Source organism: Sinohyriopsis cumingii, chromosome 2, assembly GCF_028554795.1.
Source record: "Sinohyriopsis cumingii isolate HCF-2022 chromosome 2, ASM2855479v2, whole genome shotgun sequence".
NCBI lineage: Eukaryota > Metazoa > Mollusca > Bivalvia > Unionida > Unionidae > Sinohyriopsis > Sinohyriopsis cumingii.
The window spans coordinates 138893869-138919615 of NC_142962.1; the positions used below are offsets into that span (position 1 = coordinate 138893869).

Below are 25747 nucleotides of genomic sequence, written 5' to 3' on the forward strand. Positions count from 1 at the left end.
AAAGATGGATATGCCGAATTATAAAACTAACTTCCATGATATAAGATAATGAAATAAAATGTCCATGGTGAGCTTAGCTCAGAAATAAATGCAAGTCTAAGTTAATCCTCCAGTCAAGTGAAATTCTTGGTGTGGGAATAATGAATGTTGTACCTGTCCATGATAAGATTTCCTCAAAACAAAAGTGAATATTTATTAACTGCTTTACAGCAGGCATGTAAAATAATCTCTCTTTGATAGACTACAAATGTCACAATGAAATTTCTTTAGTAAGTGTTAGTACTTCAGTAAATGTTTGTACTTTATTAAATGTTAGTACTTTCAAAAGAAGTTATCAGCAAGTCTATCAACTTCAACAAGCGCTCAAAATAATATCTCTCAGCTTGGCCAATACATATCTGAGAAAGCCTGCTTCCCATGGGCTTTCCTCAAGTTCACCCAGGTTCTTTCCTAACCAAATATACTGGCTTTATCCATGTATTTATCATGTGCTGCACAACGTTGTTAAATCCATGACAACAAGTAATGAACATCTGTCAAGATATGTTGTAGCCACAGAACTATCCTAAGTGTCACACACTGACATTCTGTTATGTATATCTCAGCACTCGTATAGTAGTACAGATTAAAGATGTCACTTGCTACTTACCTCTCCAGACAGCTGACTTAAGACTAGCAGGTGAAGGTACCAGGCAGTAGTATACCAATAGCAATGGATATGGTTGTATGTGTACAGAGCAATTTTATCACATATTCAAAAGTGCAAGACAGCCAACTGCATATGGCAATGAATCCAAAAAATGCCTCTCTAAGGGGTTGATGCTCTATTCCAGGAATTCAAGAGAAGACCATCTCTTCTTTTTACCTGCTAAATGTTGAAACCATCTCTAATATAATAAGAGTTTCAACTAGCTGCTTTGGCAGCCATACTGGATGTCAGATCAGCACCATTTTCATTTAAAACAAACCAAAAACCATTAGAAGACTTTTGATGAGACCCCATGCCAATATTACCATCCATTCAGGTGAATTAGTAACAAGATTTTCAATCTATAATTGTGGCAGCCATTTTGGATGTCTGTGGGTAGCCATTTTCAAATGGGACCAACTAGAGGACATAAGAAGTCTTTGGTGAAAACCCTATGTCGATATGGCCATCCATTCCGGAGAACTGGTAATAAGATTTTCAATATATTATTGTGGCAGCCATAATGGATGTCACATCAGCATCATTTTCATTTAAGAGCAAATATTCACCATAATAAGTCTTCTGGTGGAAACACCATGTTAATATGCCTTTCCATTTCAAGGAAGTAGTAATAACAAGATTATCCATATGGCTGCCATGGCAGCCATATAAGATGTCAGATAATCAACATTTTCATTTAAGACCAATTAGACACTGTAAGAAGTCTTCTGGTTAACCCAATGTTGATATGTCTTTCCATCCAGATAAGTAGTAATAAAATGATTTTCAAGACAGCATCTGGATGCCAGATAAAACAATTTTTATATAAGACAACTAAACACCATAATAAGTCTTCCAATGAAAACCCCATGTTGATATGACTGTCTGTTCAAGTGGAGTAGCAATAACAAGACTTTCAAGATTATGGCAGTGGTGGCTATAATGGCTGTCAGATTGGCACCATTTACATTTAGGACAAGTTAGACAACGTAAGAAGTCTTTTAGTGAAAATTCCCATGTTGATACAACCATTGATTCAGGTGGAGTAGCAATAACAACATTTTAAGATGGCCACTGTACAAAACAATGCACTACCGAAATAAGTTTACCACCTGAATTTTGACAGCTTTGGTCGCTGCCACAGACATACCCCCACACCAGCTTTTAATCACTCAGATAAATACAAGCCACTTGTCATCGTAATGATAAAGTTTCAGACACATGTACTTTTGTTGAAAAATGACTGAAAGAGTACAATTTACAATGAAGGGTGGAGAGATTAGCTATTAATATTAAAGATAATACTGCCTTCTTTTGCTTTGCAGTAATGCAAAGTCAAAGTTATCATTGTAAGTTTCAATGAATATAGGCCTATTTTATATCCTTTTCCTGTCTGGAGATCACTTTTTATCCATAAAATTGATTTTTTGTTGTTGTTGTTGTGGGGTTTAACACCATTTTTCAGCATACGATAGGCTATACATGGTGGCCAGTATTAATGGTGGAGGAAGAACCCGGGAAAACCACAGAAAGAACCACCGACCCTCGAGAAGCTACTGGCAAGCTTTCTCACATACCCACATTGGCCGAATCTGAGACTCGAACCTACGCAGACAGAGGTGAGATGGCAGTGATCCGTAATGGTGAGCGCTTTAGACCACTCGGGCTACCCCCCAATAAAATTGAAAGGTTTACTCCTAACTTCTTTTTGCTTGTTTTATGCCTGCATCATCTCAAGTACATTATAAGGTTAGGATATATTTAGAAATTTAAGTTAAAGTATTTTTCAAGCCTAAATACTAACTTCTTTTTAGAAACTTTCCACGTCTGATATACACAATTTATTGCTGGTAAAAAAATCAATCCCTTTAGACATGTCCAGCTGATATGTTTCTGAAAAACGCAGTGTTTCATACGTTAGTGTATAGCAGATAGTAAGTGTTTGGATTTGAATGGAATCTAGAAATTTTAAAAATGAAAGTTGGTAACTGTGTCACAAAGCCATTACTTTTATAGACCACCTTCCCCTGCTAAGTGGATAAAACAAATAATATTTTCTTCAGTTAACTGATTTGATTGGATGTTGTATGATACATTAATATCACAATAACTCTTTGTGGACCCTACCCATCATGTTATGGTGGGATTTAACTGTAGTTTGAAATGACTATATCCATGCTGGACAAAGCTTCTGAGAACTTAAGAGCAAAAATGATATTGATAATTCTTGGTAATATCTTATTTGTTTGGCATACCAGATTGGGTGTATTTGTGTGTATGTGTGTGCATGTGTGTAAAAAACATAACATGAAGAGGCATTTTAAGTCATATTGAAATACGGATCACATTTCACCATTCCATTACAACTGACTCACACAAGGAAATATATTTTGTCCTTCAGCACTATTCAGTTATTTCATCAAAAAATACTTGTATTTTTTTCTCCAATTCACATGAATTTCATTTTCTATTTATTTTTGCTCTAAAGTTTACAACAATGTTGCCTCTTTTTCCAGCTATGGCTAAAATAAGTTCGAAAGTATTGATAAGCTTTCACTCCTATGCTAATCTTGAAAACAATCATGTATACTTGTTGTCTGAAGTTCTCCTTAAATATAACAAGAAAACTAACCACTATGGTGAATTTATGAAAATAGCATAAAACACCATGACGAATTAAACAGCTCATTGTTTAGGAAGGATGTCACGAGAGATGGCTGAACACTTCATGTTATATACATTAGATTTCATGAAGTACATTTAAGAACACGAGTAAATTAGACATATGAGTAAATTAGAAATACAAGTAAAATAGAAATATGAGTAAATTAGCTGTACATGTGAGTAAATTAGATATGAGTAAATTAGATATAATGATAATGTTTAAGCAATGTAATCAATTAGGTCTTGATGCTGCAGATATTCCTATCAACAATGTTTGAAAGCAAAGCAAAGAGAGAAAATACATTTTGCTGTGGCTGATGATTATTTCATAAATAAATAAGTAAATAAAAAAATTAAGGTAATTTTTTGGAAAATAACATGGCAGTTATCTATCTGTGCTTGTTCTACTGGTGTAACATGGCAGTTATCTATCTGTGCCTGTACTCTACTAGTGTAACATGGCAGTTATCTATATGTGCCTGTACTCTACTGGTGTAACATGGCAGTTATCTATCTGTGCCTGTACTCTACTGGTGTAACATGGCAGGTATCTATCTGTGCCTGTACTCTACTGGTGTAACATGGCAGTTATCTATCTGTGCCTGTACTCTACTGGTGTAACATAGCAGTTATCTATCTGTGCCTGTACTCTACTGGTGTAACATGGAGTTGAAAACAGAAGTACACAAATTCTGAGGCAAATGAGACTTCTACTGACTTTTAAAATCTAAACTACTCAATGAAATTACCAGATGGTACTCTTTCTGAAATGACTGAGAAAAAATTTAGAAAACTGAAAGGCAGAGGCTAACCAGATGATATAAAGAATTGTATTTTCATTTTTTAAAATAAGATATGGCTGAGAACTGAGTTATCATATGATCTTAATTTCAGTGAAATAAAGTGGTTATTGAAATGCAAGATTAAATGTTGATTTATAACTATGAACAAACACATCATGAACAAGTAAATGCACTGGACTAAAAGAGTCAATTTTTGTTCATTTATAAGTCTGTGTGCTTACATTTGATAGGACAAATGATTCATTCAACAATAAACTATAGTTTCCAAAAGAATGATAAACAGTATTTGGAAATTTAGATAGGGTTATTTTCCATATTTTCACACATCTTTGGTGCAAATTTTCTATACCTTGTGCATCAAAAAGGAAAGTGGGTTTACTGTTTTGAAGATGTGCAAATATGATGGTACATGTAAATTATTGGACAAAGATGTGGCTTTGGACAGGAGAATAAAAATATAGACAAAGAAAAGATGGACACAAAGTGAAAATCTATAGAAATAATCAACTTCATTGATGGTTATGTTAATGGGAGTAAAATTTTATTTACTATCCTATTTATTATTTCATATTATGCCATACCTGCAATAATTTTTGGTAATCATGAACCTATATGGATTTACTCAGTTTTATGTTTGTGTGTTTATCTGACTCAGTTTATATCATGTGAAATGGTAAAAGAATCAAAGAAGAGACTCATTTCTCAATCATTCTCCCCAAAATTCCAGTCATTAAAATGACCACAAATATGACTCAGCAAATTTTAAGTACTCTTGTCCAGGAATGACAGTTACTGTCTAATGGATAGATGATGTTCTTGTCTGTGCAGAATAATGTAGCTTGTGTTAAAGATAACAGGAAGCAAGAGTCCCATGAACAGCATATTATACACCTGTCCTGTGTTTAATAGTCTTTTATGGTATGGTTGTCTCAGGAGATTACTGACCAATGCATCTCAAAGACCTGGATTATCTGGTCAATGTATATGGTCTTTAAACATACTATGAATAAGCATCATTTTCTTATCAGGCTTACCATGACTGTAATCTCAGACATTTACACTCAAAATCAGTTGGTTTCTTTATTACCCTAAGTGGAAGCCATCCACAAAGTTTTGGTCAAGAAACCTCTCTAGAATAAAAGTTAATCTGCAAAGAAAATTTTGCTCTGAGCTACAATGGTTTTAACCTTTGATATTTTCATGTCAAAATCAATGGGCCTCCTGCAAACCTTAAGCCATCCACAAAGTTTGATCCAGGTATGTACAGGCATGTGATGAAGAATAAATGTTACTGTGTGGAAACCATTTTTATTCTGTTAGTGTCACTGAACTTGACCTATGACCTTTTGACCCCAAACTTAATTGGCAAATAAAGATGGTGGAGAACTTGAGCTTTTGTGCAAAGATTAAGTCAGTCACAGACAGACATATGAACAACATCATAAAAAAAATATATTCTGCTTCATGGTGGGCATATAAAAATACAGCCAAAGTAATTAGAACCTAATCTGAACACTCATAAAGTATCTATATATCAAATACTGTCTGGCTTGACAAATGTTTTTATCCATCTTTACAAGCAAGTGTGACAGATTAACACATTAACCCCTGGAGCTTTTTGTCATTTTGGCCTGAAAATCAAGTAGGAAACACATTTTGAAAGCTATTTCTGAATAGACTCGAAAACACTAAATCCCCAGTCATCTTTCAATAACATACCGCCTAGTTGTGTTCGAAACATCGTTTTTCATTGGCTATTTGACTCGCGCATGAGCAGAAGGGTAAAAGTTGGAGTTCTTTTCTTTTTTTTAGATATTTTTTTTTACTAAACGGAGCCATTATTTTTGTATGGAGACCACTTTTTATTCCAAATGCCCATCTTATCCTACTTTTTGCAAAGGCTCATCTGTCTGTTTGCAGTTCATACCAGTTTGCCTTAGATCTGAGACCAAAAAGTCTAAAATCTGAACACAAAATCAGATTCCAACCACGGGCAAATTTTGGGTTAAAAAAAGTCGGGTCCAAAAAATGAGGTTTTTTATCTGTATTTTGTAGTGCAACTAGATATTCCAGATTATTTGGTATCATTGTAGAGCTACATCTGTCTACCTTTCTACAATACCACCCACTTTAGTGTATCATGCATGACCATGACGCTAAAGAGCTCGGCTACTACCTCCTGCCACTTTAAGCCGTCGCTAGGGGTTAATGTGTTAACATACAATGAATGGCTGGACAGCATATAACCATTATCTCTGCTACCCTAATGGAATGGGAGGGTGAGAAACATAACAAAATACATGGGCAGACAATAAGGGTCAAATTAAATTAACCTTCCACCTTACCTTGAATCAGATGTACCAGAAACACTTAAGGATATATCAACAGAAGTTTCCTTCACAAAGGTTGAAAATCTTGTATTGCTTCTATCACTGTAGGAGCTGGCAGGTGCATAAATTTCTGATTTGTATTTAGGATTATGCTGTTGCAGATTTCTCAAATTTCTTGGTGCAGGGTCATAGTACCGTCCATTTGCAAAGTAGCCCATAGTTACATCTGAACCTGAACAATTCAGAGTGTTAAGACTGTCTGCCTTGAGTTTTACGTTCCATGGAATTTCATATCCATGTGTGAAAGTGTTTGGTTGAGAAGATGATTGAACAGGTTTAAATTTGGGCGAATTTGGACCGTTGTCAACTGGGACTGGTACACTACTATAGTACCCAGCATCAGAGAGAAAGGACTGAGAACTAAGCTGGCTTGGAGTAAAAGTGTGAAGAAATCTTGGAGATTGTGGGTTGCGCTGAATTTTTGGAGTAGCATAGCAGTTTTGTGAGAGTGAAGGCCTTTGATGTTGCTGCTGCTGTTGTTGGACAGGAACATCTATGTAGGAAATTTTGTTTATACTCGATTCTGTTGTACCTCCAAAATACAAGTTCTGAAATGAAATCAACTGGTGCTAATAAGTATTACACAAAAAGACTTGATAGAAAATGTCTTATATCAATCCACTTATTGTGATTATATATATATATATATATATATATATATATATATATATATATATATATATATATATATATATATGAACTTTATAATGAAATACAACAATAGTGAAACATGCATGAAACAATAATTGTGTTCTAAAAAACACATATGCCCATGAGAATTAGCCTTTTATATATCAAATGGCATATACTGTATGATCATATGACTACAAATTAGGGCAAGACCCAAGGGTAGGAATGCTAAAGGAAGTAAGGAAAGAACATAACATTGTTGTATTTTATTCCAAATAGGGTGCAAAAGATTATAACCAAAAGAAAATATACTTTGTTTACCAATAGCCCCAACACATCCAAAGTCATAACCCAACAGCAGCAGTGGTAATACCTGATAAGTAAGAAAATGATTATGTTGTATAGGAAATATGCAACGAATTGGTCAAAGCTCAGTTAAAATAAGTACAATCATCATCATCATCATCATCATCAAAAGATGTCCTCCTACTTGACCCACTGGCCCCACCCAGGGATGTAATCCCGAGGCAACAGTGGTAATGGGATAAAGGAAAGCATGAGATCAAATATTATTCTAACTATTAAGTGAATGGTGTTAGGGGTTATCTGAATATTAGAAAACAAATTAACCAAAGGATGTCCTGTGTGTGTGCCCATATCACTCCATTAAGGTGTCCTCTATAAAAGTGGTAGCAAGAGAAGTGCAATATGTATATTCAATACAAAATATATCAGAAAACGGGTTACAGTAACATAAAATTAATTGAAAAACCTTAACCAAAAGGTGTCCCCAATATAATTCTTCACTCCAAGGCCCAACCCAGGGCAGACCTGGCAAAGTAGTGAGAAGGGGATTATCTGATATTATATTTCAAACATGAAGTGAATTGGTATATCAGTAATGGAAATGTCCCCATTATAATTCCTGACCCCACAGCCCCACCCAGGGCAGGTGTGGTACTTAGAAAATGAGAACATGTGATGATATTATATTCCATATATGAAGAGAATTGAGTACATATTAACAGAAATACAAGTGACCAAAAAATTTAAAATTACAATAACATTGTCATGTATGTTTTAAGCAATCTGCATCTATGTAATCACAGAAGGAAGACACTTGTATGTGAAGAATTTCGCCTTATGAGCCTTGGGTGGGAGGTTTTGGAATTCTGGAAGTCTGTGAGTACTGCATGTCAACTTGATCTATTGGAAAAGTATGTTATCAATTGTTACCAATTGTTCTACCATTTTTGCACACCTGGATAACTCATAAAATTATGCATATTGCAGATACATGTATGGATCCCATACTTTTTGCTTGTAGAAAAGGCAAAAGACTATGATCTACTAAACATTTACATATCAAAATGAAAGCCTGATATACCGGAGGTATAGCTCATTTTATAAGTTAGTGTTCCTTAACTTGAAACTGATTGTGAAATTTGCAAATTTTAATCAGCAATTATATTGTATAAGATTGTCTTTAATAAAAAATACTTTCTCATTGAAAAACACATCATACAATGGAATATTGATCAGGAATAGTTTTGCAAAATGACTACTGGTGACAAGAAATAAATACCACTAATAACAGCCTTATCAAGTTAAACTCTTGTTTGGATTTTTTTTTTAAAATTCAATTTCATTGTAATCATTATAAACGTTAATATGCCCTCTTTAATTCTAATACAAAAAGAGTCAAGTACTTAATCGAGAATCTAATCAAGTGCTTGTTAATCACCTAAGCTGGATTTTTGGGGACATGTTTTGAAATCTTAATGGTTCTTTCGCATCATAATGCAAGCTCATTAACTGATTCATTATCCCCAAATCAAACTTTAGTCTCCCTCTGTATCTCATGCCATAGTTGATGTTAATCAATCCCATCATTCATGAGTTATGAAGGGAGAGGTATCCTGACTTCTTCCGATGCAATATCCATAATAATAAAATCCATGAAACAAATATTTGTGCAGGACAATGGAGATAGTAATTTTCATGTATCAATGTAAGCTTATAGCACCAATAATCCCTTTCCCATGCTCAATGTTTCTATACTGATCACATCTAAATTATCAAGGCACAAAGAAACCAACTGTGAATAATGTCCAAAATATACCAACTTGGTAAAAAAAAGAAATGCAATGTCAGTGTTTCAAACCAAATTGTTCATTCTTATGGAACAAATATAAATTTATCCTGCTTTTTTTTAAAAAATTTTCAAAGAAACAACTTTGGACAACTATATGCCATTAAGCCAACATACCCTTGAACACACATACATGCACAAAGCGGCCCAAAATAATGATGGTAATAAATTATTCACAGCAAAAAGTACACACACTACATCAGAAAGGAAATCATTTGTTTCTCAACAATTACTTATCCAATCACATCAACATCACGAAATAAAGCCTGCTACCTCCTGAATCCAGCCCTACCAAAAAGACAAAAACTTTCCATTTATATACCATACAGATGAAGGAAAATAATTCAGAAATATTACCTCTCCTTGTCACTCTTAGGTGGTCATCCAAATACCAGATGTTTACCAGCTTAAACTTGATTAAAACCAATATCAGGATGCTTGTGCTGTCATTGGACAAGCATTCTCAGAATAATTTAACAACAAATTTCCTTCTCTGCTGAATAAATTCATAATCACATTAACATTGCAGGAACAGGTAAGAGGAGCAAGTAATGCAAAGGTATTCTACCTCTACCCTTGTTACTCCTCAAAAGGCAATATGACTGCACCCTCAGAAAAGAATAAACTCTTCACCTAATATGAAGGCTATACAACAGGAAAAGTATGAACTTAATTTCTGTGAAAACCAACCAGTGGGGTGCTTTACCAACAAAAGTTTCTGGGCAAATCCAGTGAAAGCTATACACCCATGCCTGGAATGATGGTTGTGCTGTCATGAACATTACCTGGTTGATGCATTGGCAGCCACCGACGGCCCAGTGAAGTTCCACTCTAATCTTTCCAATACCATATCACATGGATAGAAGCTAAAGGAATTATACTTTGTATGCCAGCTAACTGTTTCCATGATGTGTCAAATGAAAACATTACATTCAAATGTGGCACTCACTAAAATTGCTTAGCTTTCAAGAGCTGATATTGTATGGCATACCTGATCCTTTGATCCTGAGATAGCTCAGAATAAACAATATAAATTACACACTTAAGTCATAAAGCCAGAGCTTCAGAGGGTTATATCTTGAACTCCTGCTTTAACAAGCCTGAAGAGGCATTGTTGAATGCCACAGACACTTTGCTTATGTCTCAGCAGCTGAGTGCACAACCTAGAACTTGCAGATTCACCTCTGTCAAAGAATCAATCATAGATGGCAATCTGTTCTTGGAGACAAAGCCAGGTTGCACCTAGACAACTGTGCCATCACACTGGAACTAGAGGTAACTCAGATTCACTGACAGGGCATACATTTAACTCACCCTGCACAAAGAAACTTAAGCTATCAGGAATCAAGTCTTATAAGATAACAGCTTCAGTGATGGAGAAGGAAGGGGCTCAAACTTGTGCAATGTTACAACTCAGGATAAGTTCCATTTGGGAAACAAACTAGTTGTGTGGTGGCTGAAAAGACCAAAATTAGGTAACAGGTGTGACAGATCCTTGTTATGACCATTATTGTCTCCCTTATGATATCCGAACATGTCAGAAAATGGTACTTATCCTCAAAGAGGAAAAGGAAGAAGTGAAATGAACCTAGGAGGGGGAAAGCAATGTGTCGTCCTGACACCCATAGAGGAAAACAAGCCAAATTTCCTCATATGCTCTCAGAGTGGAGGGCCTTCTCGCTGTCGAGATTCTCTCCATTTCTGAAGAGTTCAACTTCTTTCACACAAGGTTCCCCTGACAAGAGCAAGGCATTTGTCTGGACAATGATGAAACACCAGTGACCTAGTCTGATTCAGGTGCTAACTTAAAGACAAATGGATAAACAACTCCATATAAAGCAATTGATCTATTTTTGACAATTAATTGACTAAAATGTTGAGCCCACCCAGAATGTGATGGATTTGTATTGAGATATGGTATCAGATGCACCAGCAGTGAGAATTCCTATACCGTAACACAAAGTTCAGGTGATTCTGTCCCCACGTATTGATGGGATAATTCACCACACAGCGGTTAAAGAAATTATCATGACAATCTTCCAATGCATCTAATCTATTCAAGCACAGAAATTATAAAGAATGGCATTTATTTGTAAGAGGTTGATATAAGTGCCATCTCTTGTACTGTCCACTCACCACATACTGTTGTGAAGCAGGGCAGCATTAGGGTCCCCCAACCTGACAAAGAATCATCTATGCAGACTGCAACTTCCAGTTGGGAGAGACTCCCATGGGTATTCCTGTCACTAAACAATCTGTCTTGCCAGAGGAAGTGCCAGATTTTGATTGTGATCATAATCTGATTATCTAAAGACTAAAGATAGTGCCCTGCCAGTGGTGCCATCTGCAGGGGGCACATGTACAGACAGGTTCGACAGCACATTCCTTGCTGCACTGAGAAGGCCGAAGAATAGAAACTCCCATGCCAAAATAAAATGGGTCCATCATGGCAGCAAGCCAAACTGAATCACTCATGGCACTATGCTGAGTAGAAACCATTTGCCTTTCAATTACAGTGCTAGTGTTATGATGCTAAGATGGACACTGGTCCTTCTCAAGTATCAGTAACCGAGGCAGAGAAGAGTCAGTATTGACTGTACTTGATCCATCTTGTATGGCCAGTTGAGGGGAATAGGATATTAGGTCACCATAACCATGCATTGAGGCCATGTTAGAGGCAGTACTGACCATAACCTATCAACCTCTAATGACACTAATGGTCTAGACTGGTCACTGTATCATACTAGTATTACTGGTATTACTGATTAAATCTGTTCTAATCGAAGAGCTGATGGCAGGACTGTTATCGTGTGTGATGCCTATGATGATATAGCCCACTGGATTATCATAAAACTACTGGACTCTCCGCTTTCAATACTTCTGCCTGTAGAAGATGTTCAATGAGACACTATCATTGGTAAGGCTTATGACATACTCATCCAATGCTTGTTCATGATGGTCTCCCACAGATACTGTCCATGATGCATAAATGTCAACCATTCTGGTAGCCTAGTGGTTAGAGTGTCCGCCTCGGATGTGGGAGGTCATGGGTTCAAACCCTGGCTAAGTCAAACCAAATGCATAAAAATGGTACTAACAGCTACTTCGCGAGGCACTCATTATTAAGAGATTAGTGTTAGGACTGGTCTGTCTGGTGTCAGGATAATGTGACTGGGTGGGACATCATGCTACAGGTCTGCAGCATGATGCCCCAGTGCTAGACATCACCATAAACTGCCACACTGCAGACATTGTAGCAATATGACTGAAAATTTTTTAAAGCTACATTAAAAATCCAAATCACACATACACTCATGCATAAATGTCAGAAATATGACTCAAATCACATCACATACATTTCATACAAGTAGCATGGCATTCTTCTAACAACTTAAAGCATTTATCTCTGCATTTAGTCCTGCCCAATTATCTTGTCATCTGTAAGCATAGGCAGCAAATGAAAATTCTGTAGATGTGAAATCAGTCAAGCATTGCATGAACCTAATGAAATCAGTCAAGTATCATGGGAACCTACAGTGAAGAGGACACTAATGACCAACACAAATGTCTGTAAGAATTAAATGGACACCCTGATTGTAAATAACACTAGATAATTAGTTATAGGAATTTATATACAAGGCAAAGTACAAATTACTTGAATGAATGTACCACCAACCATAGTGCAGGTAACCAAAATGGTACTGACATTTATCTTGCATGATAAAGCTAGATCAATGAAGTGAGAATCATTTTCTTTTGTAGAACTGAGCAAAAAAATAGATTGAATTACATATGTAGTATGACTTCCTTGTGTAAAAACTGTTCCAAACACGAGAAAGGCAGAAACTGAAAATGACTTTGTCAAGTCTCTAAAAGAGTATGATTTCTAGCACAAGTAGAAGTATTAAGTTAGGTATGAACAGTATTGGCTTCCAATTCCTCTACACAAAAGGAGATCAGTCCGACTCCCATTTATGTCGCCAAAGAGCTTTTACCTTTTCTACTAAAAACTAACTTAAGAGGGACGGATTTGTGAGGTAGTGATTGTATTCCTAAGGTACTATGATCAGGTAACATACTGAAAGAAAAAATAAAGTACATTCACACTTATGCTTATTATTCCCAACTCAGTTGTATATTATCATACTCAGGGTTCCCATGCATTCTAATACAAAAAATTTCCAAATCTTTTCCCAGGGAGAAATTAATTTTTTTTTCAAAGATTGTTTATGCCCTTACTGAACAGAATTCAAAACATTTTGGTTTAGAAAATGCACAATTTGAAAATCAAAAAGTGTTTCTATTTTCAGACTCTAACATAACACACCTGAATTAGACTTATGACCATGAACCAAAAACACAGCATGTATCACAAGAAACAAATATAACTATTGAAATTCATAGAAAAAGTTTGAATGTATTTCAATTTAATTTACAAAATAAATATGTTAACTTTACTCTGCTTATGTTGGCATGAAAACAGTCATTTAAGCAGGAGTTGTTTTAAACTGGGACAGGAAGCCCCAAAAATGTTATACTTTGATATAAAAGAATGGACTACATTTTTGTAGAGTTTTCTTTTTAATTCTAGTTGGAGCCCTAATATCTAGTTTCAGTGTCATCTAGACATTTATCTGCAGTCATTGTCACGGATACCCATAGCATAGAATTCTGCATTGAAAATTACCTCAGTATTTGGTAGATTTCTAAGTACAGGGATGATTCTGCTATATTATTTGGGGTCACCTGGCAGCCAGAGAATGTTTATTTTTTAAATATCCCAACTGAAGTTTTGTATACCTTTACCTCATTCCATTCAACTTGGCATTTAATCATAATAAGTCATCAGTAAAGGTACGTCCAACAAGTCACAATTTTGCTTCAGATTGAGTGACATAAATTGTTTTAATGAATCATGCTTGAATTTTAGAAATCGATGTAATTTCAGGTATTTAAGATTATCCAATCAGCCCCTAAATTAATAAAACACAACACTCCTTTTTCTACATTTCCACCTTCCTCTTTGAAGAGAAAATTTCCAACGTCGACCTTTTACTCTGAGTATTAATGTACTGTATTGAAACTAAAGTGGGTGGGGGGCAATGTCTTGAAATCAATACAACATGCAGTGAGCTTCACTTTTTGAACAAGTTTACATGATATAACAGACTCCAAGGCAACTATTTCACCTGAATCACCCCTAGAGTGTGGACCCTGCAAGTATTCAGATTTTGTGCATTGTCAAAAAGCTGTCAATTGAGCTGACAGTCCTCCATTTTCAAAGCAATGGATATGTTGTTGTTGTTCTAGGGTTTAAAGCCATTTTTCAGCACAAGATAGGCTATACATGGCAGCCAGTATAAATGGTGGAGGAAGAACCCAGGAAAACCCCAGAAAGAACCATCAACCCACAAAAAGCTACTGGCAAGCTTTTTCACGTACCCACATTGGCCAAGCCCAAGACTCGAACCCATGCAGACAGGTGAGATGGCAGTGATCCGTAACGGTGAGCACATTAGACCACTAGGCCACTTGGGGCCCCAGCAATGGATATGTATTCCATCCACAATGATATCTTTTTTAACTTGCTGTATTGACGGTTGACAATATATATGATAGAATTTTGTGCTTTGAATTGCTTAAATGTAACACTTAGTCTGAGATTGATTTGCCATGATATGCCTGGAGATATATGGTCTAGCATGAAACACTCAATGATTCTTTACATTAATGAACCAAATGAAGTTTTCAATAAAGTTCAGTATTCTTGTGTATTGACTTGTGCCTGCTTGATAAATATCCTGCAAAGATTAATATTTTTAAAAACAGAATGGAACTTTAATCACAGGGCACCTTTATTTCATTATAAACCAACTGTAAGTAACAAACATGATGTTTAGAATACAGTCTAAATTTATGTTATGTTAGATGAAATAAACAAGTAACCCTGTTTCATATTAAGATTGTTATTACCAAGCTATTTTTATTCCAAGAACACAACAACTTATACTACTGCTGCTATTTAAGAAGGCAACTTCTCAACAAAACAAGAACTTGTATTTAATTTTGTTTACAGTCTACACAATCTCTTATAATGCTAATCTCTTAATCTGCTATAGAGGGACAACTGAAAACAAAAACAAAAAGTATTCATGATGAACGATACATTGCTAGAAACCATAAGACTATGTGTTAATATTTTTCCAAAATTCTCTAAAAAAATTCAAAAATATTCATTTCATGGTAAAAATTTCCAATACTAGAAGTGGCATCCCCAAAATGTTATTGTTGGAATCATTCCTGAATTATTTAGCAAGGTCCTAGACTTAAATTCACTGCAACGGTGAGCGAGGGGCAAAAGTTAGTATTGATGATAATACTTCCCAGTGTGAGTTACCAATAAGCAAAGAATTATCACAATACATTTTTATTTACTTATCAAATGAAAACTGGAGAAGAAAGCTTTATTATCTTTCTCTTACATTCACTATGCTTCACAGTCATCTTGACATGGTGTGTTGTTAGACTGGTGAGCAAAGCTGAATATATTTAATGAAGACTGATAACTATGACAGCACTACAAGAGCCATTCACAATCTCAAACAAAACTGGAAAGGCAGTGGTATAATGCCCGGAAGCTTGAGCTTCCACATGTTTTTAGTATATTTTTCATGCATGCATAAGATATTTGACATCAGATATTTTACACATGAAGAGCTTTCAAACTGTTTAAAGTCTAGATATACCACTGAAAAGTTGAAATCCTAAAGTAGAAGAGCAGGTGGGGTCAAAATATGATAGAAGTTACGATCCAATACAATTGTAAAGCAAGATAATCACAATATCAATGATACTAGCTGAAGTACCATGAACAAAACCCTAGAAGCAACATGCAAAAAATAGATGAGCTAAACTATAATGCAGTGATCCAGAACTATGCAATTACTAAACGTACCTATAAAAAATATAGTGTTCTATGAAAGGCTGCGTTCTACTGGAGTAAGTTGTACATTGTAGTTCTATTATTTAATGAACTGGCAACAAACAACACATCTGCCTTGCTGAATGGACTACATTATACTGAAGTGCATAATAGCGAGGAACTATGACATCCTTAAACTCCCTCCATTATGAAGGCTTACTTCTTGTGTCTCCATGCGATGGTCTTCCAGCATCTGTGTGGCCCACTCCAAGAGCCCCATGGCATCAGACGGGATGCTGAGTACTGGCTCCTTCTTGTGCATAAGTACCAGAACACGACACAGCTGGTGGATCACACCTCTGCAAGAAAAGAACCCAGTGCAAAGCTATTTGACCCTACCACTTAACTATAGCACCACACACGTCTTTTGCTACACTTGTACAATGAGCTAGCAACAAAACAGCATGTCAATATCTGAAAATATTCCAACATGTATGGTTGGGAAATACAACATTTATATATTTAAAGCTTTCATACTCAATATTTGGTGCATATTGTTTCTTTTTAAAGTAAAAAATTATAACAGCTACATTGTTTCTCACTTGTACATCAAACAGTGACCCCACATTAGTGTGCTGTAGATAGATTCCACTCACTGTTCAGCTTCAAAATTGCCAGTGCCATTGCTGTGTAAGCTACTTGAGCCTGTTTTGTTCTCTTTAGCTTATAAGAGTTTTCATGATCACTGATGAGGTCTTTAGATAAATTTAATCCTAAAATATTAATCTGATAATCTGTATTCCATGATTTCACTGGTAATGAAAAGAAGAGTCATTCGTATTTGGGGGTAATTTCTGATCCCTTCTAATTGGCTTTTAGGATTTATCATATGTTAGGATATCATATGAACTTCCAAGATGCATGTTTTGTTTGAGGGGGTTTTCCCACCAGGAGGCACTATGAATTGACCATACAAGTGGCAGTTGTGGAAAACTGCCAGGACACCATACCAAACATGCATTGCACTAAAATGTGGTAGAGGCCTTCAGATAAATCGGCAAGGATTTACTCACATAGTTGAGTGGTTCAAATCTTATATTCTAAGTGAGTTATAGAAGAAACCTCCCTCAACCATGGCATGCTAGGAAAAACAAGTGCACTTAGAAGTAGCCATTTCTTTAACCAGAAGAAGAGGAGTATACTTAATAAGGACCATGCAAGTAGGATGTGGAAAATGGTACCTGGTCTGGGAATAAAGCTACCTTTCTTCAGTTATTTTATGACTGAATGTTTGATTCACTGGTACTGGTTGTGATGCAAGAAATGAAAAGAACTTAAAAAAATTAATTATTATATTTAAAAATCCCTAAAATTTATTCATCAGAATGCATCACATTTTTTAAAATTAAGAAGAGAGTTTTCTCTAGTAATTCATAACACAATGTTCTATGGTACTCTTATTTTGTAAATTCTGATATATTTTCATGATTAACAATATTATACAATTATTGACTTCTGATGATACAACTATTTATCTAAACAACAAAAGCTGTATTTACCAAAGTTAACAGCTGGGGTAAATATTTTGTCTGGGTTGATAAATTAATTTACCACATGAAATCTAAAGTTAATAAGTCATTTATGATAAGAATTAATTTTCTTTTATTATTGCCTTACTAGTATTGACAAACAATCACTCAGGTTTTGAATGTATAAATAAAACCAACATGCAATGAAGTTTGACAAAAAGAAAGGCTTTTTAATATACCTGATAAAGTACTGACATTAATTTAATAATCAGAAAAATTAAATCACAAAACGAAGAAAAAAAAATTATTAAAACAAATTTGTCCTTTCTCACTAATTTTATCTGAAAACTTTGAGCAAAATGTTTTTTTTTAGAGAATACTTACATGATCATAGAACTACTACATCACAAATCCAGCCCCCCCCCACCCCGACTAAAAATGTGTAGCTAAGAAGTCTACCCACATCTTTAGGCAGCTAGAGTGATCTCCCCTTGATACTGGGATTGGTGCTATATCCTGTGAATACTTCAGTCACTATTTGAGCGGACAGCACACCCTCTAGATAGAAGTAACTGCAGGAAGACTGGGAGGATGTTTGTGTATTATGATTGGGTAGTATTATCAAAGAAACATTGTACTAAAAAAAATTGGTTTCTTCTTCAAATATGACACCTACTCGTAATAACTTAGGAGAATAGATAAAAGCTGGAGGGAGCTACATCCCCTTACCCTGGAGAGGCAATCTCTGTTCCCTAAGGTATGTAAGGAATCTTCTAGATAACAACATACATATTCACACATTTTGTCTTCAGAAGGAATTGTTGGGCTGAAATATGATGTTCACAAAGCTAGCTTTGAATTGGTCATCATTAAGATACAATAGACCTATCCTCACTACAGCCCAACATGGGTTCAGTACTGGGTAGAGACCATGTGACTGTGATGCAGAAAAGCATATGTTATGGTGCCAGGAAGAGATATGAGACAATGGATCCCTGTCATCCATCCACTTAGGTGCAATAAAAGGCAGGAGCAGAATATATGTGACCTCCAGATGGCAAAGTTCAGTTTTGATGAAACAGAGCCATTGCTTCCTTCTCTGGTTCATTAATTACTGGTAATTGTCATTTCTGGTCCAGGTATCAGGGGCTGAACATCACTGAAGACAGAACCATACAGACAATGGAGAATCATGTAGCCATTCAATATTGGTCGGTGATGGATGAAAGCAGATCAAGAGGTATCAGGCCGAGAGAGATTTGTAATAAATAAGGACATTTCTGGGTTATCAGTGGCCCTGAGCCTGTAATAACAACTGGACACAAAGGCACTAATTGGCCACAGAGTGGCATGGAACCATAGTGGTATTATCCAGCATGTCCCCACTAACTATTTGTCTCTTTCCAGTGAGAGTCTGAGTACAGATGTGGGGACGGGATTTTTGAGAACCATGGCTTTGAACTTGTATCAGATCTGCAGGACAGTTTTCCCTAAGAAGACTACATATTAACTAGGTAATGTGGCACAGCTGCAGTGAGCTGGGTGCCTTGCGACACTATTCAAGATAATGAACAGCATAGTTAGGCCCATCATTCCACCTCGCAGGCATGATCTTCAATACTGACCTGGTACAATCTGATATGGATGGTAGAGTCTGATCATGACAGAACATGGCCACTTTGTTCTCCATAATAATTATCAACTGTGGCACTGTCATGGGCAGACTGAGCCCTATAGTGCCTGTGCAATGATGTAGGAACAGCATATTGATCAATGTAAGTGAGCCCATCATTCAACATTATAGGCAGGATTGATGTTGTGATTAATCTAATGCTGTCAGATTCCAATGGCAGAGTCCAACTGTGATCAAACGGGGCCATCATATCCTCCATAGCCTTGTCAATTCCTTATGTTGGAGTGAAAATGGAATATGCAATCTACAAAATGGGTACCTATTTGCATTATGCAAGACAGCATGTGGACTGCAAGGCCTCTCTGTAGACAGCATGCTATTTAGCACAAGCAGAAACAGTAACTTAAGTACTAACAGGATTTTGCACCAATCCTTGCATCAAGGGAAGATCATTCAAACCGCCACCTATCAAGGTAGGTAACATTTAGCTTCTTAGCTACAAATTTTAGGCTGGGAGGGCTGGATTTTTGAGGTAGAGGTAATTCTTCTAATGTATTATGATCAAGTAATGTATTTGAAGAAGAAAGTGATTGATGAAAAATGACATGCTCAGACAGACAGACAAATGGAAAGACAGACCAGAAGATATTCTGCTGCTAAAAAGAAATGCATGATGCATACTTTAGCAAACTTTACTTATTCTTAATATTATGTTGGATCCAGGACTTCCCAAGTAGTCACCAAATTAAATAGCATTTGATTTCATAATTGTTCATTTCCTTAAAATTATTCTTTTCAATGGCCGAGTGGTCTAAAGCGCTCTCCGTTACGGATCACTGCCATCTCACCTCTGTCTGCGTAGGTTCGAGTCTCGGATTCAGCCAATGAGGGTATGTGAGAAAGCTTGCCAGTAGCTTCTTGTGGGTCGGTGGTTCTTTCCGGGGTTTTCCCGGGTTCTTCCTCCACCATTAATACTGGCCGCCATGTATAGCCTATCGTGTGCTGAAAAATGGCATTAAACCCTACAACAACAACAATTCTTTTCAAACTAATAACAATTTGTTTTCTTCTTAGAGTATGCATTTTGTTTGTTTATTAAGATAACTAACTTTTAGAAAAACTACCACCAGCAGATGTCAGCAACCTAAAGGCAAAGATCTACGAAAAACAACTCCAACCACAAAAAATTATTTCATCGAGTATGTTGTTTTATTGAAATGCTTCTGCTTCTGAAATTTTCATCACCACTATTAATTTTGTTGATCGTCAACACAGAACACAGGCAAGATGGTTAGGGTCTGCTTGCTGTATCTAGGATCAAAGCACTGCTGTAAAATGTGACTTGAACAAAATCCATCAAGGGGATCAGGAAACATAAGCAATGAAAACTTTCACCAAATCAATAACATAAATTTTCTATTACTGTAACAGTGATCGCCAAGGCCAAAGGGACAAGCAAGTGTGTTGCAGAATAAATGGCCTTAGCTTTAAATTAATTCATACAAAGTATGAACAAAATCCATCAAGGGATTTAATAAATATAAGTTAATGAAAAAACCTTTACCAACACCTTTGTTCAAATTTTCTATGACTGTGATACAGAGCCAAATTCAAAGGAGCAAGCAAGTGTGTTGACAAATGTATTGTCCTTGCTTCATAATGATTATATATAAACAAATGAAAAATACTTCTAAAATTATAAATTCAGATTTTCCAAGACTTCCAAAAGAAGAAAACGAGCATGTTGCAGAATAAATTATTTAAGGTTCATGCCATGTATGACATGAAGCTATTAAGGGATTTAGGAAATACAATGCTTTAAACAAAAGCTGAACAAACTGATAACAATGACACTGTTTATGGTGGAACAGTGGCTTCAACATGAATAAATATTTGAGGTGAGCCTTTGGAATATTTAGCTGGCAATAAATATTTTAGGTGAGCCTTTAGAATCTTAAAGCACCATCATGTGTTCACATTAGGCAGATATGTTTCATGTTACAGCAAAGACATCTTCTGGGGGTTTTAACTAATTAGCAGTGAGCAACATTAAAAGTCACATAAAACAATGCTTTTTTAACCTGGAATGTAATCTATTTGGTATCAATAATAAAACATGCCATTAAAATTAAATTCAAGCACTGAATCAATTATTCTTTTCCCTGCATAGTGCTTTCCTTTTTATAACACTTTCCACAGAGGTCCAAAAAGTGACCTGTATTATAAGCGAGGGAGCCTTGTACTGTTGTATATTCCAACATGGCAATGTCTTAACAGTCAATTACAACATAAACATCACATTCTTAATGCTGTGAAATCACACTATATATAGTTCTTTCAAGCCGAGCGTTAAAATATCGTGAAAATATAACAAGTGACCCAGTCGCAAGGTATCCAGCATTGAAACAGTAACCAAAGGTCATAGCTCTGTCCATGATAAGAGAATAAACCCACAAAGGCACAAGTAAATCAAGGAGACAATGTCTATCATAAATTGCATCAGAATATGTTGAATGTTTCTTCAGGGGACGCTCACCAGTTATTATGTACTTTTTAGAGAGTGACATATGTAAGGTGAAACTGTTTGCATTTAAAACATGCACAATGGAGAGAATGTTGGCATACCTCTATGCTACATTAATGTAATGTGGATGATATTTCTTTGGACATTGTACTTTTGGTAATTGTACATGATCTAAGCACACTGCTAACTAAAATGACTGCTCCCTTGTGCTAAAAAATCAGTCTGAATTAGTCTAAAGTACACTATCCATAGCAGCTAGTAAAATAGGGAAAATGAATTTTGCCAGACTAAACAATACCTGCTTCTGAAAATGCAATAAATGAATTAACAAATATATAAAATGTAAAAAAAGAGTTATCGGCTCTTTTTTATACAATTAACCTCTGAAGTTCAGGAAGTGAAAATGACCAAGTGGAGCTAGCACTTTTTTGAAAGGTGCACATCTGGAGTAAGGCCAAGGTGTATACTCTATAACCCATATTACACCCATCAATCATACACCAAAATAAAGGGAATTAAAGGTTCTTTGAATTATACCCAAGATATACAAGGTCTTTTTTAAATAGCCAGTATAACCAGTGAGGAAAGGCGGGGAAATTAAAATTCTAACCCTATGCAAAATGCAAAACTGTGGAGTGCCACATCAGCTATGTCAGTTGCAAGCAACATCCCATGTGAAAATATGAAGTAAAGGGCCATAACTCTATCCAAACATAAGTGACAAGACAAAACCCATAAAATGCACATTTAGACATCTGAAACATGTCCACAACACACTGCTTCAGAATATGCTGAATGGTTACTTAGTTACGCTGATTACAAGGATCCACTGTACTGCACATTTAAAATTTATCAAAAAAGGGCAAGAACTCTGGAAAAAAATGAAACTTGTACAAGAAAACTAACATGCCATAGGCAATTCATCAGCAAAATGGCACCCAGTTAAGTACAAGGGTTGCTAAAGATCTTTAGTGGTTACAAGAAGTGTGAACATAAAGAACGACAGAGAAAGGTATTTACTAAAGCCCTTCTCCATCTCTATGAGGGGCCATCATAATTATGTAGCATGGGTTAAACAAAATTTGACTATTTCAATGGGATCCATTACTATACCAGAATGAAAAATGAAAGCAGTACTACATTGAGAGGCTTTATAATGAGGGACATTATACTCACTTGTATGTAGGAATACGAGCATCTGAGGGATCCATAGCCCTGACTTTTCTGCGGATGGAGTTAAGGATAATAAGCAAGGTCGGTGCATGTGGTCGCAGCTTGTCTAACTCCAGCAGGTATGCATCTTTGTCTACCACACTGTTATACATGCTATCGTCTGATTCTAAAATGACAACTCAAATGTTAGTTTCACTAAGAAATCTGTGGGCATCCATGTGTGTGTGTGTGTGTGTGTGTGTGTGTGTGTGCATGTGCCTGGATGTATGCACAAGAGAAAACAATGATGAAATAGTGCATAATTGTAGATCCAATGAGTGTAAAAAAAATCATACATCAATGACATTTCAAAGTTAAAACTTTTAATAAAATTCACATTGACTTAACAAAACAAGCTAATTATGCTTCTGAGGCCATTTTGTACATTAACATAAAAATTATGCATCTGACTTGGAAATACAGTAGAATTTTAACAGATAAAGTATATTTCTACCTTTCATATATACAACAGTTCTGTTATATTTTGTTAAATAGAAGGTAGAAACAACAAGCTGAGGAGTAAAGGTTAGAATTAGTTAGTATTTTAAAGCAGTGAAGAATAAGTTCTCAAAATGAAGGTCATCAAGACCAAAATTTTATTCTCAACGCATTTTCATCTCCTAACAAACCATACTGTGGTGGAAATAGGAAGTCAACAGAACTGCAACCTAGATACAACTTAAGCAAAGTTGAATAAATGATGAGAGTAGGTCACAATGACGCTCTTGAGGAATGCAATAATTCTTTCATCAACAGATGCATTCCTCCCTCCAGTTTGGGCTGAACATGCATACTGAAATAACTACTTTAAGTTGAAGTGTACTTCTTTATAAAAAATTTGCATTAAAGTTATACTTTAGAAAAGGTAATTGAAGATTACCAACAATGTAGTAATGACAGTGTTAATTTAATTGGAGGACATTTTCTTTTCCTACATTAATACCGGATATATGTTATCATGTGGTACCAAAAACATGATATCTTAAAAAATGGTGAAGCCAAGTGTTAAAATATACCATTTTTGGTACCACAAGATTAAATATATCTGGTATTAACATAGGAAAAGAAAGTTTTCTTTTTATCACATCCCAAACTTGCTCCAAAATCGATCCTTTGGACTCACTCTTCAGCAAGAATACCCTCATCCCCACCGCTATTTTGTAAATCCACTTTACTTTCATAGCCTGATCATACATAAATTTGTTACTTAGAAACTGGTAGGTTGACCTAATCTGTCACAGTAAATTACATGTGTCATTTTGTAAATTATCTGATCCCATCTGAAAACATTGCAAGTCCGATTCAGCAATGCATCACAGCAGGTTTGTCCTTGTTGTCAAGAAATGGAAGATAACTTTAGAGAGGCACAATCGGCACCTGATCAAAATCTTTTTTAAAGTATCATTTCCATGTCTAAAATGTAAGGCAGTTTCATTTATTTGTTCAAGCTCACAAAGTACTCATTTTTGCTGTTGAAGGTACAACTTTTGTAGTAACATATACTCAAGCATTGCATGGCATAATGGTAAAATCTTATATTTTCACATGTGAACATCATTTTTCATTTTTGGACCAATCAGACCTTGGGATGAATGTGTGTTTACGGTTTCATGGCAATCCTCAATGTAGTTATGGAGAAGTAGTGATAAAATGGGGGGGTGGGGGTTATAAAAACTGCTGAAGACAAGAATACTCACCAAATCCATTATTGTCAAAGACTGAAACCTGAAATTCAGAAATTTCAAATAAGCAATACAGAATAATAAAGAATTAGTACAGTAATTCTACCAAATGCTATTTCATATAAATCCACCTTCCTCTCCCCAGGTAAAATGCAATGTAATGGCCCCAAATACATCAGGTCTTATGACTGCATTTGTAATATACTAAATTTATTGAAAAGATGCCTCCTGTACAGCTATTATAAAGTCTGACAGGTCAGCTATGTGATTAACTATTTTGCTTCTTATGCAAGCCCAGGGTACATTATCCCATCCCAAACTGCCAGTGTCGCCAGGATCTCTACAACAGTATAGGACATGCATGTCCCACTAAATGTTCGAGTAAGTGCAAAGTAAAACACTGCTAATACTGGTGTCATGTAAAGAAAAAGTGTTTGGGTACTTATTTGGTGGTGGAAAGAACTAGTTAAGAAAAGAAATGCTAAGATTTTTTGCTTCCCCAATGTGTTCACACTGTATATACTGCACTATTAGTTATCCATTATATCATAAACTTTTGTAAATTAGTCTTTTAATAACAGCATACTTATTTTGAATCTTACATTAAAACATAAAACTTTCAACAACTAATCACTGAATAAACATACATGATGATTTGTAATCTTAGCTAGATACATACAAATTTTATTTGCATGATATTCTATGTTACTAAATGAAAAAAAAATATCCTTGATTCAACTCAATTTCTTGCAACAATGTATCATTTCTTCACATTTTCCTCAATATACCAAGGGTTAATACTTGGAACTTGGGAAGGCAATTTTAAATGCAGAGCAGTCACACACAGATACATTAAGAATTCTGCATTATTTTCATATGAACTCTTTAAGAAATCAAAACATCCTGGCCAGCATGTGA

The 25747-nt window shown here is 35.6% G+C and overlaps 1 protein-coding gene across 1 annotated transcript in view; it reads right to left on the reverse strand.

Annotated features, from left to right (window-relative positions):
- The window catches only part of LOC149805926 (uncharacterized), a 55670-nt gene that overhangs the window by 12391 nt on the left and 17532 nt on the right, over nt 1–25747 (reverse strand). Inside the window, exons 8-11 of the mRNA XM_089950708.1 lie at nt 24845–24872; nt 23112–23274; nt 16470–16608; nt 6501–7093 (exon numbers count right to left, since the gene is read on the reverse strand). Of these exons, the coding sequence (XP_089806834.1) occupies nt 6501–7093; nt 16470–16608; nt 23112–23274; nt 24845–24872 (923 nt within the window). The remainder of the gene's footprint in view (nt 1–6500; nt 7094–16469; nt 16609–23111; nt 23275–24844; nt 24873–25747) is intronic.